General features: G+C 40.7%; 1 protein-coding gene across 1 annotated transcript in view; it reads right to left on the bottom strand.

Annotated features, from left to right (window-relative positions):
• Window positions 1–18,047, bottom strand: part of CA10 (carbonic anhydrase 10) — a 494,025-nt gene that overhangs the window by 279,905 nt on the left and 196,073 nt on the right. Inside the window, exon 3 of the mRNA XM_077776811.1 lies at window positions 14,901–15,043. Coding sequence (XP_077632937.1) covers window positions 14,901–15,043 — 143 coding nt within the window. The remainder of the gene's footprint in view (window positions 1–14,900; window positions 15,044–18,047) is intronic.

Below are 18,047 nucleotides of genomic sequence, written 5' to 3'. Positions count from 1 at the left end.
CACCTCCCCTCATTCCCTCAAATGCTGGCAAAGAGAAGGAAATTGGCTGAAGGTCAGGGCTCCTCTGATCCCTTGCCCTCTTCTTCCCAAATCCGTGCTATAATGGCAAATATTTTCCCGTCTTCAGCGTTAGTGCAACATTCTGGAAAGGAACAATGTTTCGGGCAGACAAGCTGAGGTTGAAACTCAGCTCTTTTTCTGCTCATCCCTGTAACTCTATGGTAAATTATTTAACAATTGTACATTTCGGCTTCCTGGTCTGCACAACTGACCGTCTCAGGTTGTTTGGGGAATTAAATGAGATAAACTATGTACATATAAATGGATGTGGTAGGTATCCAATAAATCTAGTTCCTTTCCCTCTTCCCATCCATTTGTAATTCCAGGATCTGGGGCATTTTTTTTTTTTCACTTATCTATTTATGATTTCATTCAGTGAACATTTATTGAGTGCTTTCTTTGTGCCCTGCACTTTCCTGCTAACCAGAATTTGTCAGCCACAGACAGTAAGTGGGCCAAATGGGCTCAGACTGCAGGTTGAAAGGGGCTACGCTTATTCAAGACCCTCCGCCTCATAGCTGTTGGTGCTTTAAGCACACAACCCACGGGGGAAATGCCAGACCCCATGGTAATTAGCAAGAACAATGTGTTTACCCAAACAGATTTTGTTGTTCCCAACTGAATCTGCATCAAAGGACTCTGGTGGTAGTTAATTCACCTCTGAAAGGTGATCAAGGTATACACTTTTCCCTTTACTATCTGGGTGCCAGTCTGTGAAAGGCAAATTAAAGTTTTACCAGATGCGTGATTATGGGTGTTTGTGTAACACTTGACCTTCTTCTGTCTTCGCAATCCTTTTAGTTTTATATTTCTAATCACTGAGTGTAGCAATCCAGAACATAGAGAACAGTTTGACTATATTAGTGAAGTTCCTTATTTATACATTATCTGCGATCACTCGCTTTCCTCCATTACATTCTTCCAAGTGGGTACCTTACAGTTATTAACTTTCAGGAAGCCCCTATATATTATGGCATCATACCATTAAGCCTTTTGGAAATTCATCACAAATCAGTATACAGATAACATTGATGTCTTATTGCTATTCATTCCTCCTGGGCTGTTTTTAGCAGTTCATTTTTTATATCCCTGCAGTGCTGAAATATGGCTCTCTCCAGTGTGTCCTTTTTGTAATCGCAAAAGGAAAGCTTGGCAGTTGTTGTATATTACACTCTTGAGAAAAATGCTAGTAATACTTTGAACTGATTGAACAGCATGGACTTAAAACTGCCTGGCACAGGGCTACTTCCTCATTCATATTCAGATTTATTTTTTAATCATACCCCTTAGGTTCAGAAACTGTGTACTCACCATCACAAAGCAATGTATTGAATAAGGATCACTTACTTGGAAAAGCCCAGAAGCTCCTCCCCATTTATTCCCTTCGGACCTGCAAATATGTTTATAGCATGTGTGTACAGTGTTGCCTGCTATTCTGTTGGAAGCATACTGTCACTGACAAGAAGCTGGGGGACCAGGCTGGGGAACTGTGGCTGTGAAATAGCCCAGGATATCCCTGGTTCTGGAGCTCAACCTGGAAAAGCTGTTGGTGACACTGCTTTGTGATCAGCAGGGCATTGGGAAGAAGATGTCCCCACATGCCAACCTTACCTGTGCAATGACATGATTAGGAGGAATGTAGGCAACCAGGTAAAGAAGACATATGAAAAGGATGAAGCTAAGGAGAGTCAGAATTCCATAGAATAATTTCTATGCTTCCCACCTCCTCCCCAGGTACTGGTAATTCGGCTTGTGGTGGGTAGAAGATGGGCCAACCGGATGTGAATGAGAGGTAAGGAGGCCAAAGCACAGTCACTGGAGTCATTTCCAATAAGGAATATTTGTAACAAATCTAAAATTTTCTTTGCAACCCTGGCTGTGTTAGATGCTGTTGGTGATCCACTCAGCTCCCCCTTTCTGGGAGAGGGGGCAGGTCTCCCAGCTTCTATGAGTGTTGGCTGCAATCAACTCACCATCCTCCTGGGAACTACCCTTAGCCTAGAAGAACTGGGGTGTGCTGGTAAATGTTTATCAACCAGCTCTCCAGGAAAGAAGAAGGTCCTGTTATATAGCATCTGCAGATTTCTGTGGTATAAACACACCTACCATGGGGGATTCCAAGATACCTGCTTGATGTTATTGAGTGCAGAGGTGGGAAGAGATATTCAGGATGGGCTCTGGAAAGCCAGCATAAGTGAGCTTCTCCAGTGAGCCAGTGCATGAGAGCCATCTTGCCTGGGGACCCCAGGGAGGTTCCACCCCTCCTGGGCTGCCTCTCTGGCCCATAGGGGAAGACTGCTGGAATAGTGGCACTCATTCATGCTTAAGAGCTTCCTGGGTGATCACCCTCTAGTTGGACTCCAAGTGGACCCTTATCTTTGCTGATCTCCCCTGCTGTGCTCCCCCAATGCCTTTGCAGTTCTCACTGGAGAACACTTCCTCTGTGATTCATTGGTTCAAGAAGCTCCAGGTCAGGCTCTAAACTTGTGCTTGGGGGAGCATCAGACTCTGAAGGGGTGATGCAGCACTTCATTTGAACGGATAATTTTGCCTAAATCTTATTCCACCAGAGTCACTCAAGCTCAAAATAAACAATTTGGTAGTCATCAAGTGCTGAGCTGATTTCTATATTCAAGCCTACCTAGCAAACGAGCAATAAATAGTAGAAAGCTATACATACTGCATAATCCCTTCCTATCCCACACTAACCATGAATATTGCTCCTGTTGAGAAATCAGTGAAAATAGCTACTTGGCTTAAAAGAAAAAAAGAAAAAGACTTGCTTTCTCTTCAACTAAAAAATTTTTTTTCTGAATATTTCAGAGGAAAATGCAAATTAAGAAAAAAATCTCTGCTCCCTAGAATGGGATGTGAGGCCTCTTTGTGATATGAAGGTAGGAGAAAATATATTTAGGCAGGTGAGATGCTGCCTGTTTGACAGGTTTCTATTGAATCTGACACACCATACTGTGTGGGTGTGTGTTTTCATTTCTTGGAGATCATGCACTTTCATCATATGATATCATATGTAAATACGTTTTGTATAGGGTCAGAGAATGTGGGTTTCCGGGCTAAGGGCCAGGAATGACTAATGGTATATTAAATGTCACATCTAATGAATATCTTAGTAAAACATGAGAACAGGATCTGTTCAGGACATGAAGCAGGCAACACTAACATTAACAAAATGAAATGTCTTACTGAATAGATACTGGGTTTATTGTATGAAAAAAACAAACAAACAGATGCTAGGCTGAACCAGCTAGTCTTTTAAAATGTTTTATTTATCTTTTTAATGAAAATTGTATACAGTTAAGGGGTACAACACGGTGATTTGATATAGATAGATAGATAGACAGTGAAATGACTACCACAGTCAAACTAATATATCCATCTACTCAGACTTAGCATTTTCTTTTCATTGGTGAGAATACCTGAAATCCACTATCTTTGCAAATTTCTAGTATTCAATACGGCATCATGTTCTATATTAGATCTCTATCCTTATTCATCTTATAGAATTACACACTGTGGGGACGGGGGTGCCTGGGTGGCTCAGTTGGTTGAGTGTCCAATTCTTGATTTTGGCTCAGGTCATGACCTCACGGTTCATGAGATTGAGCCCTACGTCAGGCTCTGTGCTAAGGAGGCTTGGAATTCTCTCTCTCTGCTCTTTCCCCACTGCGTGAGCTTGTGTGCTCTTTCTCTCTCTCTCTCAAAATAAATAAACATTTAAAAACAAACAAACAAACAAACAAACAAACAAACAGGGGTGCCTGGATGGCTCAGCTGGCAGAGCATCTGACCTTGGCTCATGTCATGATATCACAGTCTGTGAGTTCAAGTTCTGTGTCAGGCTCTGTGCTGACAGCTCAGAGCTGGAGCCTACTTGGGATTCTGTGTCTCCATCTCTCTTTTTCTCTCCCCTGCTCATGCTCTGTCTTTCTCTCTCTCTCACTCAACAATAACCATTAAAAAATTAAAAATAAATAAATAAAAAATAAAAACAACCACACAAACAAAAAAACTACAACACTGGGGTGGGGAGGTGGGGAAATGGAAAGATGAAATGGCTACTCTTAACATTTTGTACAGTTTGGATTTTGCCCTAAAGAACAAGGGATTAGAATGCCTACATTCTAAAGTGATAAAAATATGAGATATTGGAAAGAAATGGATTGATGAGTTATTCTTAATCCTTCATGCAACATTAATAAAGTTGTTTCTGTAGGACATTAAATTTTCATAAGAAAAATTAGAAGTCTGATAGTTGCTCATATGTTCAATGGCTCATGATGCATAGATTCCCCAAATCATATCATTTACTCTAGTTTTCCAGTTTTAATGTAGTTCTTTTGTTTCAGAAAAGCAGAACTTTGAGAAGAAAATTTGTATTTTCTTAAGTCCTTCAAACAGAATCTGCTTCACTTTTTTCCCTGAAGTGATGGAGACATTATTATTTGTTTTTATTTTTAGACCAGTGATACCTGGTTTCTAAGCAACAATAGAGCCCTTTAACAGGACTCAAAGTCTCTGAACTTCATGTAGGGAGAGCTTGGCTGGTTTATGTAGTCAAGTGAAAAGGCTTACCCGGAGTAGACTGGCCAATTTCAGAGTCTTCTTGGAGAGAATACACAACTAATATCAGATTTTTAATATCAAAATCCAGAACATCTTTTGGGTAGACAACTTTTTCTGTATTGCCCAGGTATTCTATCAAGGAGTTTTATCTCCTTGACTGTGATGTAGACACTTGTTCTGGAATGCTTGAAAGATGAGGTTAAGTGGGGAGAAGTCTGTAAAAATTAGGTCATGTCTTTCCCTTTTCTCCTGCTCTTCTCCCCCATTTTTAAGTGAATGGTAAGAGAGCTGAACTCCAAGAAGTGCATGCGAATAAGCCACTTTGCTATCTATTTTTGGAAGGACAGTTAATTTGTAAAATGCCCATTGGTTTCATCTGTGGAATCAAGTAACTAGTAAACTAAGGGGCTATCGTGTGGTTAACTCCTATGAAATTCCTGGAGGAAATGATTCCTTCTAGAAATTCATTGACCTTTAAATTCATTAGGCATCTTGAGTTAATTCCCTTCATATTCTCTCATAAAAAATTGTGTTCAGTCCTCAGATAACAGGAATTTTCTCTTATTTAAGTGGTGCTGCCCAAACCAGAGGATGGTCAGTCCTTCTAAAATGTGTGAATGGAGAGTCCCTATTCCACTCTGATGCAGAGGAGAGAAGGCACATGAGTCCCTCAGTCACCTGTTTCCAGCCAGGAGAAAGGAGGGAGGAAAGGAAAGGAGAACAGAGAAATGGAGCAAGAGAACAGGAGAAAGAAGATTGGGGAGGAGAGCAAGTCAGAGTGACAAAGAAGAGGAGTGTAAATGAGGAGAGAGAGAGAGAGAGAGAGAGACGGAGAGGGAGGGAGGGAGGGAGAGAGAGAGAGAGAGAGAGAGAGACCAAGAAGCAGAAAGGAAAGCAAAGTCTTTCCTAATATTCACCAGAGGAATAATGAGTGAGACAGAACTAGATATATTTATAAACTACTAAAGCCAACATCCAGGTGTTTTCTTCAAATGCTTGCCTAATGACTGCATTGATTTTCTGAGTGATGTCAAGAGGGACACATTACAGGCAACTGCCAAGACAGTGAGCAGTAATCCTGAGCCTCGCTCTAAGCTAGGCGACAGTGCATGACAGCCAGACACCAACCACAGAGCGCCTTAGCCCTGAGCCCGTTTCCAACTTCGAAGAAGGCATCAGTCTCTCGCATTTTGCTTATCTCTCATCACTCTTCAGCACTGCACACTGAAACCTTCCACGGTCTGCAAAACGCTCTGCTCTGAGCATAAACACAATTACCTTGGCCTCGTTTTCTTTATCTTTAATCAAAGTCCTTTCTTGGAACATTCATTTTGCCCTGGCTCCTTCATCCTAGCTATTCAGAGCAATATATCCCAAAGGAGGAAGAGTCCTCTATCCAAAACTTCGAGGAGTAATTTTGATAGAGGATGAGAAAGATGAGAAGGCAGATTTCTTCCAAACCAACACTGGGGCTTTAAAAGGAGCTTTCCTTTGAGAGGGTGTACATCCTAGTTAAATCCTCATTTCAGGGGTCAGCCTCAAACAAACATATTCCGTGTGCCCGACTAACCATTGTTCATACAGTTGCCAGATCAGGGGAAGGGGATTCCAGGCCAGGTGGAGGCTCCCCTCTGATGCTGGAGCTTTTCTACAATAGCCAGTGGACTTCAGGGCCTGCCACAACTATTTTTGTGTTGGGGTTCTCAGTGAGTGACAGGAAGGTCATTCACCCTTTACACTTTGAAATAAAATCTGGTCTAAGCCATTTCCAGACACCAGCACTAGTTCTCTGTGTCTGAGGCTGCACAGGACAGGTACAGTTAGAAGGTACCTGTAATTTACCTTAAAACATTGTCCTTAGAGATAGAGAGAGAGAGAGAGAGAGAGAGAGAGAGAGAACTGAACAGAGAACATACAGAATGTCTGACTCTTCTCATCAGTTTTTTGTTTGTCTCTGTCCATACTTTGTCAACATTTTCCCATTAGTTATTCTAACCATCAGCACTGAGGGATCTGACTGTAATATCCCAGATAGTGTCTTCTCACTGAAGGTTGTTCTAGGACAGTGATCTCACTTATCATGGAGTAGTACCTTATGTACTATGTAATTAGGTTGAATTTGTCTCCTGGCATCTTCCCCATGCTATTTCCTCATGCTGCACACATTATCCAGTAACTTCCTCTACCATTTGCATGTAATGACTGTACAACAAACACAGCCCAGCCTGAATTTGCGCAGCTATTTATAAACATATGCCTGAGAGGAGAGCTTTACCTTTATGCCTACCAAGTTTCAAACTTTTGGATAGGGGGCGCTGGCAAGGTGGTTTGGGATGTTTGGTTTGCCATTCACTTCATCTCCCAGCATCTTATGTTACCGATTCTGAAGTGAATATGAGGGGTGCCTGGGTGGCTCATTTGGTTAAGTGTTTGACTTCAGCTCAGGTCATGATCTCACTGTCTGTGAGTTCAAGCCCTGTGTTGACAGCTCAGAGCCTGGAGCCTGCTTTGGATTCTGTGTCTCTCCCTCCCCTGCTCATGCTTTGCCTCTCTCTGTTTCTCAAAAATAAACAAATGTTAAAAAAAATTAAAAATAATAAAGTGAATACGAGTTTCTTTGACAGAGAAACCCAAGTGGGAGTTAAGTTGCATTTTCTCACTAACAGCCACAACATCTCTAATTGCCGCTGCTATGGTCTGAATGCTGGTGTCCCCCTAAAGTTCATATGTTCAAATCCTAATCCCTAAAGTAATGGTATTAAGAGGCAGGGCATTTGGAAGGTGATTAGCTTATAAGGGCAGAGCCCTCGTGATCAGGATTGGCCACTATAAAAGAGGTCCCAAGGAGCTCCCTGGCCCCTTGGAGCATGTGAGGACTCAGCGAGAAGGTGCCAGCTGTGAACCAGAAAGTGAGCCCTCGCCAGCATGCGACCTTGCCGGTGCCTTGATCTTGGACTTCCCCCGAGCCTCCAACACTGTGAGAATAAATTTCCATTCTTTAGAAGCCAGCCAGTCAGTGACAGTTTGTTACAGCAGCCCAAATGGATGAAGACAGTAGCTAACAATTTGTGGTGTATCTCCTCTGCCAGCTACTGGCCCGAGAACTTGCTTATAACCTGCCTAATAGGTGTACTTCCCTCCATCCCAGTCCTGCAGGAGGGGTACTGTTACAACCTCTCTTTTCCTAAAGGGAACTAAAGCTCCGAGAGGTTAGGCTTCTCCTCTCTGGGTGGTTGGTGATAAAACTAGAATCCAAACCCAAAGCAGACATCTGTGGACATCTGCCCTCCCAAACAAAAGTCTACATTGTCTTATTTTTTTTAAGTTTATTTATTTTTGAGAGAGAGAGAGAGAGAGAGAGAGAGAAAGAGAATGAATCCCAAGCAGGCTCCTTGCTGTCAGCATGGAGCCTGTCTCAGGACTCGAACTCACAAACTGTGAAATCATGACCTGAGCCAAAATCAAGAGTTTGGATGCCTAACCGGCTAAGCCACCCAGGTGCCCCAAGGTCAACATTGTCTTAATTTCCTTGCTTCCTCTAAGTCTAACTTTAAAAGATTTTCTCACTCTGCAATCCTAAACTCATTCTAGCCCTTATTGTCCCTGAAACCATTTCCATGGGTTCCTCCCACTTTTGTCCCCCATCTGTGGCTATAAGCCCTTTCTCTCCATCTTTTACAAGTCATTTAAACACATTACTTTTGGCAAAACTCCCTGAGCCACCAAACCTGTATCTTTAGCTCCTACCACTTCCTTTATTTGGTATCATCACTTGTAATTGTGTTACCATAATTTTATTTTTAAGAGCTTCTCAATCCGCTAGAGTTACCTTCTGTGAAGCAAAGAGATCACATCCATTCTAAATATGCTATTTCAAGAATCCCCTTTTGAAGGCTTAGGATCCATGTCTGACAACACTTATTAGCATTTTTTTTTTTTATGTTAGCTACCGTATTTTCTGAGATAATACATCCACTTTCTTCTAGAATTTTAGTGTCCATTATTACCACCAAGCTGCTTTATTTTTTCTTTTATTTAAAAAATTTTTTTAATGTTTTTTATTTATTTCTAGGAGAGAGAGAGAGACAGCGTGAGCAGGTGAGGGTCAGAGAGACAGGGAGTCACAGACTCTGAAACAGGCTCCAGGCTCTGAGCTGGCAGTCAGCACAGAGCCCGACGCGGGGCGCGAACCGCGAGATCATGACCCAAGCGAAAGTCGGACGCTTAACCGACTAAGCCACCCAGGCGCCCCACCACCAAGCTGCTTTAGATCCAAATAAAGAGACCCTTAACTGCTTCCTTCTGAGAAAGGATATTATCAATATGGTAAGTCAAGAAATTTATCAAACCATAAAATACAAATGAGTAAGAATTACATTCACTTCTTCATCAGCTCTTACAGATCTGCTCTATCCCACAAGCCTACCTAAAATTATATGTATCATTTCCACACCAGAGCTTCAGTATAAAAAGACCCATGGTACTTAAAGATAGCTAATGAGTTCCAAATGGGAAGGAATGCTTACCTATGAAAGTTTAGTATCAGTTATCCAATAAAAAACAGCACCGCTGTAACATATTTAGATGGCAAAATGGATCTATCCTTACATTTCTGTAATCTTTCACATGTGCAGCCAGAACATCTAACATTTAAAGACCCTTCTGCAAACAGTATTTCATTCTACCTATCTTTCCATGCTAGCTCACATTCTAGCACCTCCATAAAGCCTGGTTTGGCCAACCCAACTTCTTACCACCATTAAATATTAATGTCAAAATGATTAATTTGCTAATTAATCATTTCACTGCTTCCTTAGTATCTCTTCCACTATTATCTCAAATAGTTATTTAAATCAGTTACTATGATTTAACTTCTGTATATCTATATTTTCTCCCCTAAAATATCTCAAAGTCCTTGAAGGAACATAAATGCCTCACTCATAAAAGGTTTCTTAGCATAGCAAATGTAGACATGCCATGAACTGCAATGATTAATTGTGGTCAACTATATTTTGCTATCAGGTTCATGGGGAAATTTAAAAATAGAGAAGTGATAAGTTTTTAGGCACCAAACCAATTCACAGTCATTATTTTTCTCAACATATTTCAGGAAAAGTATTATCACTGAAAATTAGTTTCTAGTGACATATTCTGTTGACAGCAAGGTTACTCTTCATCATGGGATTTCCTTGTATTTCCCCGCCTTGAGTCAAAGCAACTTTAACTACTTCCACATAAACCATTTGTTTGGTAATCAAAGATAATCTTGGTTCAGTTCAAATCAACCAGCACCATCACAGATAACCCCATGGATATAAAATGAAAATATAAAAGCACATTTATCATGAGGAGCCCTTAATCTAAGACGGGGAGACAAGGCAAGTAAAACTAATATACCATAGGTCAAGGTTCAGGTCCTAAAAGAAATATAAGGAAATTACATAAGAAGCCAAATGAAGAGAGATTTCACCATCCACTAAAGAGATCAAGAGGAGCATCGTGGAGGAGGTAGCATTGGTGCAACAGAGGTTGAATGATAAGAAGGTAGGGATGGGGATTGCTAAGGTGCATCACATGAAGGGTTATGTTGTGTCCTAAGCACAGGGAAGAGGAGATACAGTCAATCAAAAAAAAAAAAAAAAAAAAGTATTACAATCTCACTGGGAACAAAAAGTAGATATAACATGTAAGAGGAATAAGGCTCTGGAGGGGAGATTTGGGGCCATCCTACAAGGACTGTGAATGCCAAGCCGAGACCTAATTTTATAGGTAATGATGAGTTTTATTACCTCATATTCATTTAATGGGAAATGTGGAAATAGTCACATAGATAAAATGTATAGCCTTGTGTTGGATGTTACCTGTTTGCTCCTCCAAATCTACCTTCACCTCTCTCTGTGGCCTGGAGGATGGCTTATGCAGACTGAGTCAACAGTTTTGTCTTGGTCTCTGACTCTTCCTAGAGGGAGCCTGGCATAAGTGGGGGTGGGGAGAAGTGCAGCTGGGATGTTTAGTCCTCAGATCCATCCCACTGGATGGCATGAGCTGGCAATTAACCTCATCTTACATTCTGGGTCATCTTACCTTCTGGAAATTAGAAGTGAAAAATCAGTTTTGCTGGGCTAAAATCCAGGTTTTAGCAGGGAGTCTGGAGACTCCAGGGAAGAATCTGTTTCTTTGCCCTTTTCTAGCCTCTAGGGGCTGCCTGGGTTCTTTGGCTCATGGCAACACATCATTCTGACCTCTGCTTCCTTTGTCACATCCCCTTCTGTGCCTTGGATTCTCCTGCCTCTGTCTTTTCCTCATAAGAACCCTGTGATTCCAATAGGTCTATCTGGATAATATCAGACGATCTTCCTGTTTTAAGATGCTTAACTTAATCACACCTTCAAGATACCTTGTGCCATATAAGATAACATATTTACAAGTTCTGGGGGTTAGGAGATGCATATCTTTAGGAGAGAGCATTATCCCATCTACCATATTTGTGAACTGTGAGTATATTTTTGCCTAAAATGAAAGGATAAGTTAAAAAAAAAAGCACCACAGGTGTTTTTCAGATTATTAAATTAATGCAAGCTTGTCAGAGAAAATCTAGAAGTTCTCGGAAAGTAGAAAGAAAACAATATTACATTTAATCCTGGTCTCTTTTCTATGCGTAGCATGGGTACGTATTAAATGAAACTGGGATCATTAAGTGAATGACTTAAATGCTACCTTTTATATTTAACGTATCATGAGTAATTCCCATGTCACTAACTATTGAGATATCCTTTTTATCAAAAGGGCTAAAAGATGAGGAAGGATGCCAAAACTGAATTTTCGTTAAAATGGCAGGACCAGCAAGTGATTTTAGACTCAGTTTTAATATGTGGCTTCTTCTTTTACTACAATCAACATCTCTTCCATGAATGCGAACCTCTTAATCCAGAAACCCTCCAGCACTTACCTGTATCAGAGAACACTCCAGGCAAATATCTAGAGGAATTGATGCACCCCAAAATGATCAAGCCAAGTGCTCATATTCTGCTGTGCAATAACATTCACACTTCACGTTGTTGTACGCAAATTACCAAGAAGCTGACTTATGTGAATAGTACATGAAAATTAATACATAAACACATATTGTACACTCACTTTGGTGTGAGGAAAAAGGCCATATGTGAATCTGTACATGCCCATTGACTACCAAGGGTGCCCATCTTTAAAATAGTCAATCAGGCTTGCATTGAGCTCAAAATACATCATAATCCAATTTCCTACATATAGGGTTTTAAATGATCTGAGATCTGATGCAAGAATTATCTCCACCCACCCACTCTGTAGCTTTATCTAGAATAATCTCCAAGATGAAAAAAACACTGTTTAGACTATTGGGAGTTAAGTTGAATGGGGTCAAGGGTGGTAGATTGATTCCAAGGTAAAACTGTTATGTCCATATGCAACCTAACCTTACATGAGTATTATCTGAAAAGCACAGTTATTTACAATTTTGCCCATAAGAATCCTATGTGTCAAATACAAACAATTGGGTAACAAATATTCTCCTTCAAGGAAAAAAACCCACCAAACATTGCTTAAGAATTACCATTGAAAATAAGCAACCTAAAAAGCAAAAGAAATATAACTGTTGAAGTATAATGAATATACTCCGTTACATCCAAGACATCATATGTATTGATTGTCATCTAACTATTATTATTGTTTGTATTCTTGAAAATTTCAGCCCTTGTTCATACAAAGATAAGCCTTAATTCATCATCTAAGCCCTAAATAGGTCAAATACATGAAAAAAACAAATGCAGTAACACAAGTCAGAGATTGTAGCAAGGGTACTTCATGTGCTTATGCATAAGGTACACTTAAACAGGAGCAAGAATAATGCTCATGGATAAAAATGCGACATAAAACACATAATGACTGGGATGCATTTAACATGCTGATACCCACTTGATCTCAGACTTCAAAATGTGGCACCTTGCCCAAATTCTACAAAACCTCCCAGTCTTATGGGGTGCTTTTTAAACCTTTTGAGTTGGATACATATTCCTTCAAGGCAAAACTAAATTCACAGCAGTAATTTGAATACTCACTTCCAAAATAAGTCTCCAACTCATTAAACACCACCTTTAAAAATCTTGCAAACATGATTTAGCTATTTTCTATCAAGTTTAGACATTTCATTACCAGTTGGTCTTACTACTATCACTACTTTATTTTCCACCTTTTGCTAAAATGCAAAGGAAACCATCAGGCAGTTCTCAGCTCTTCAAACAGCTGACAACACAAATCGTGCCAGATATAAATATTTACATTGTCAAAAGTAAATGTTTCCAAAATTCCAAACTCCAGTGCTTTTGAAAATTGATTTGGATCAGGTACACTTTACTGAATTGGAAATATAAAAAAATATATCACTATCAACAACAACAAAAATATCAAACTGAAACATATGAGTGGTTTTTAACACTAGGCTATCCCTCCCCCTATCTTCTTTCCCCATACATGTTAGGGAACAGTCTTGAACTAGTTGTTTTTTTCTTTCACATCAATATTTCCCTCTAAAATGGGCTGATGGAAAGTGAGAATTATGCATCCACTCCTGTGTTAGCTCACCACCTTTCCCATCCCATGCCCAGTGTTTTCTCGACCTAACAATGCTTCATTCTGTAACTCAGGAAAAAGATCCAGTTCCTTAACACAGTCTCTAGATCTTGCCTCCATCTTCCTTTTCCTCTGTGCCTCCTGCTTCCACCTCTATGATCCCTGGGCTTCAGTCTTGCTTGTCATCTTTCAGTTGATTTCTGGAATTCAGGTCCCACCTTTCGTTCTGAATTTTTACTGCTTCTCCCTTTGTCCAGGACACAATTATTCCCTTTATCATCCTTCCCAAGAAGGAAGGAATGACTGGATACTCAAAACTTCAACTTGCCCATTTTGAAACTGGTCAGTGGACCTACCCATGTTCATGACTTGAGTAAAAGAGGGTATGTAGAACCCATGTGAAGTTCCCTTTAGAGTTTGTAAAAATAAAACTTCAAAAGGAGCAATAAATTGGATAGGTTAATTTCTATGGAATCAGAGCAATAAACTACATGACCTACATAGGACTTTTCTATAAAAATTCTTCTCAAGTCCTATTTAAAATAGCACACAGATACTACATAGAGAAATAGTCTCAATCATGTGCAGTGTCTTTTAAAACCCACTTTGTGACTGGAGTCAAAGCCACTAACAACTCTTAGATAAGTCATTCAAATTCGGGTTTGTTTGTTTCTTTGTTTTTTGGTGACAGTTATATAATAGGAAAGAACACATTCCAATATATCAGAAGGGGCAAAAAAATTCTTATAGACTCCTTGGCAAATAAGGTAAACAGGCTGCATGAATAGGGAACAGAGTCCAAGAAATGCAAACCCTGGAGAATCGGCTGCCAGCAGTCACAAAAGTTGTCCATAATTTTAATCCCAATTTCTTGGACACAAATGATTTTCCATTCCTCTTGAGTTCGCAATAACTAAATCACCTTCAAACACAATTTTCTGTGTGTGTGTTTTTCCACTTTAAACAGTCCACTCAACAGTAAAAGGTAGCCAAAAAGAAATTAGCCCACAAGAGAAATGCTAGAACCCAGTGACGAGAAGACCCCATGGGTGTCATGCCCTTCCACAAATTAAGGCGGAACACATCATGGGTGTGTGTGTGAGCGAGAAGGGATGGTGGTGTGAGAATGACAAAGCACAGCTCAGCATTCCTGTGCAGAAGCTAGGATTCTTAGCCAACAAGATGCCCCTAGGAAGATTAATTATTGATTTTCTTATAAATCATCTAAGGTGATTTTTGTTTGTTTTTCCTTCCAAGATGATAAATGTCTGAGTTTTACTTTTGTTAAAAAAAATTATGCTGTCACTTTGTTGAAGTTAAAAGAAGTCCCAGTAAAGAGGTTTCTGAGAGGAGGGATTTTCCCAGTGTGATACTCTTAGGAAGGAACACTGCTTTCTGACCTTCATGAGGTACCAAAGGATGGGGCCTCTGGCAACCTCCAGGGGGTACAAAGTAATTAGAAGCATGACCAGCTAGGGAGAGAAAGCACAATTTAGACATAATTATATGTGTTGGCAGTAAGCCCAAGTTCTGTGATTCTACTTCTAGGTGGAAAGGCAAACTCATCACAGAGAAGGAGACCTGGAAGATGAGCTTTCAGAATCAGCTTCTCTCAGCATCCTCAACTTCACAACAGAAGCAACATGGCTGCTTACCTTCCTGCCCCCCGTATTGATACGAAGGGGCGTCAGAAAGGGGTCGAAGATCATGTGACTGGTCTCTATGTTGACTGGCGATTGCCGTTTCCCCACAGAGCAAAGATTCCAAGCTGAGTTCACCAATCCCCAGAAAGAAGGAACTAGAAACAAACAAAGAAAGAATTGTAGGATTAGGCCAGGTGGAAGGTTTCAGAAAGAATGCAAAAGGACCATGGCACAAAAGTGGTGACATCAGAGAGAGCCACCTAATGTTTTCCACCCATAGAGACTCTTGGGTGTTACTATGGTATTTTTCTGGCCTGTATCTTGGTCAATTTCTCTGAGGTCTACTTTCAAATTTTCTTGTGTCAGACCCATTCATCTTGTGGCCTCTTTGATGAGTATAGTTGGCATTAGCACCTTAATGGGAAGATAGCATAGTCCACCCACATCATCTTTTCATGTTGAGGTACACTAGATTTTTAGTAATTTCTGAGCTGATGCTCAGTTTTTCTGTGTAGCAGGGATGATACGGGAATCAACCTTGTTCTATATAGTAGGTACTTAAAGCTTTTCAAAGAAAGTAGCATTCGACATATGCAAGGTATTACATATTCTGTGGGTTGTCAACACCAAACTGAGGGAGTGAATTACTTTTATGACCTCCAATCAATGCCAGACAGGAGCTTGGCAGCATAACTTTGTCTTTGTTTAGTCCAGCACTGTGTCAGTAACCTAATGTACTGACAGCTCAAGAACGCCTTCACTTGATAGGAAGAGAAAAATGACTTGGAGTACTGAGTCCAAATATCCAAAGGGGAAATGTCTACTCATCTTCAGTGTCACATTAAAACACTGATGGAAATAAATTTCTATGGCATTTTCCAGTTACTTTCTTCTGTTTAAGAAAGTCAGCAGAGCAGTGGGGAGCCAGTTATTAATTTCATTTCAGGGAAGATCACAGACTATATCTTCAGCCTTTTCCTGCCCAACCCCCCACCCCCAACTCAGTATTTCCAGTGAGGCTCTGGATCCATCTCTACATGGCTCTGAGATTATAGGGTCATCATTCACTCATCCACCCACAGCATCATCAACACTACAGTAAGTACCTGGTCCATGCCCAGCCCTGGGTTAGGCTGAATTTAGAGGAAGGGTTATATATAGGAACAATTATCACACTGTGGTAAGGGGGGTTTGCAGGATGAGGCGAGTGGGTTACGATTCTCTAGGTCAGGGCAGTAAACTCTAAAGCAGCAGAAGTGGAATTCAGGAGTGATTCCTAGAGACGATGAACCTAACAACCAAGTCACGACCCTCTCAGATGCGCCTGTCCTCTCAGGAACTCAAGTTTAACTCAGCCTTTAATTTACAGTAGCCATCATTCCTTCTCATGTCACAGATGGAGAAAATTGAGGCAAGAGAGGAGTATGGCAAATACTTGCCAAAGATATCTATAAGAGACCCGTAATTCAGGAGAAGAATTGGGCTGGATGGGATGTCTAGTACCACCAAAATCCAAAATTCTACAAACCCATTTATTGTTATAGGCCATTGCTGGGCAGAAGTGGGTGGGAAACCAAAACAAGTTCCTCACATTCTTAGAAGAATGTCTCAACACCAAAACAAAGTGGGCTTCCTTGTGAAATAAGGCAAGTATCTAATTTGGCTTAACCCATGGCAATGAGTCTATCTGGCGGTTCCATTGCCTTTAGTTTAAAGAGCTTGAGATGGTTTTCCAGCTGTAACTGATTTTCAAAATAGCAGCCATGGCCAGAGTAATAGAGGGAGAAAGAAAAGGAGGTGGAGTAGAAAGAAGAGTCTGTACGTGCGTTCCTTGGCACTTTCATTTCCCCTTATTATTTAAGTTCTGTTATCACTGCAAGTCACTTAACATCTTAGAAAGTACCATGCCCTACCCAAATTACAATATTTAAGGAAGCTTTTGTATTAAACATTTAAGAAAATATAAACAGAAGTCTTCTCTAAACTGCTATTTTTAAATCACTGACAATCCACAATCCTATATTTATTCCTCAATCGTTTCTAGTTTGTCATGAAAATGAAGCCTCCCTCAGTGCCTGCTCCCACCCATCTTTGTCAGTAATGCACATCAACGTGGAAGATGTGGGAACTCCAGGGATACAGCCATGGCACTGCCACAGATCAGTTGTGTGACTTTAGATAAGTCATTTAACCCTTGGGCTTTGTTGGTCTCTACAGTCTGTATGGTAGGCTGAATAATGGCACTCCTTCAAAGATGTCCACATCCTAATATGTTACCTTTCACAGTAAATGGTGCAGTATAGAAATGATTAAGTTAAGGGTATTGAGATTATTATCCTTGATTGTCTGGGTGGGCCCAATGTAATCATAAGGATCTTTTTTAAGAGAGGGGGTAGGAGGGTTAAAGACTTAGAGAAAAGCTCTAGGGATGGAAAGAGAGAGGATAGAAGATACTGGCATTGAAGATGGAGGAAGGGGACAGAAGCCAAAGTGACTTCCAGAAGTTGGAACTAGTGAAGCAATAGTTTCTCCCCCAGAGCCTCCAGAAGGAACCATCAGCATACTGGCCCTGGTTTTAACGTCATAAGACACATTTTGGGCTCCCTCACCCCATGAACTGTAAGATGGTAAGTTTGTGTCGTGTTAAATGACTAAGTTGTGATTACTTGTTATAGCCACAACAGGAAATGAATACAGCTCCCTTTTATCTTTAAAACTCTGTGAGAACAGAGGCTCTTGGACAAGCAGGCCACCTTTGATGTGTGGGGGGCTCAGCTGCACAATAAATGTAGTTACAGCTAGCGCGTACTGCATTTCATCTATTCCCATGAAAATCATTAACAAAAATAATTCCAAGCCTATAAATGGGCTGCAAGACTGCTAATATATGGCAGCACGGGTGGGCAGATGCTGCTCTGCCTTCCTAACAAGCCTCCCAGCCCAAAAGCACCCCCACAAAAACACACACAACAAAAACTTTATGCGAACATCTGCCTTTGCTTTTATTGGGCATGGCGTTCTTTATGACAAACAGTTCCAGGGTTTTATATTCCCACTTCACTATCAAGGCCTATGTGTCTGCTTCTAACCACCTGCTCAGATAACTGAGGGATGGCTGGGAGGCACTCGCCCCTGCTCCACTCCTGAAGGGGTATCTGC

The sequence above is a fragment of the Crocuta crocuta genome, unplaced genomic scaffold (genome assembly GCF_008692635.1).
Source record: "Crocuta crocuta isolate KB4526 unplaced genomic scaffold, BGI_CrCroc_1.0 scaffold352, whole genome shotgun sequence".
Taxonomy (NCBI): Eukaryota; Metazoa; Chordata; class Mammalia; order Carnivora; family Hyaenidae; genus Crocuta; species Crocuta crocuta.
This window is presented reverse-complemented; position numbering and strand designations above follow the sequence as displayed.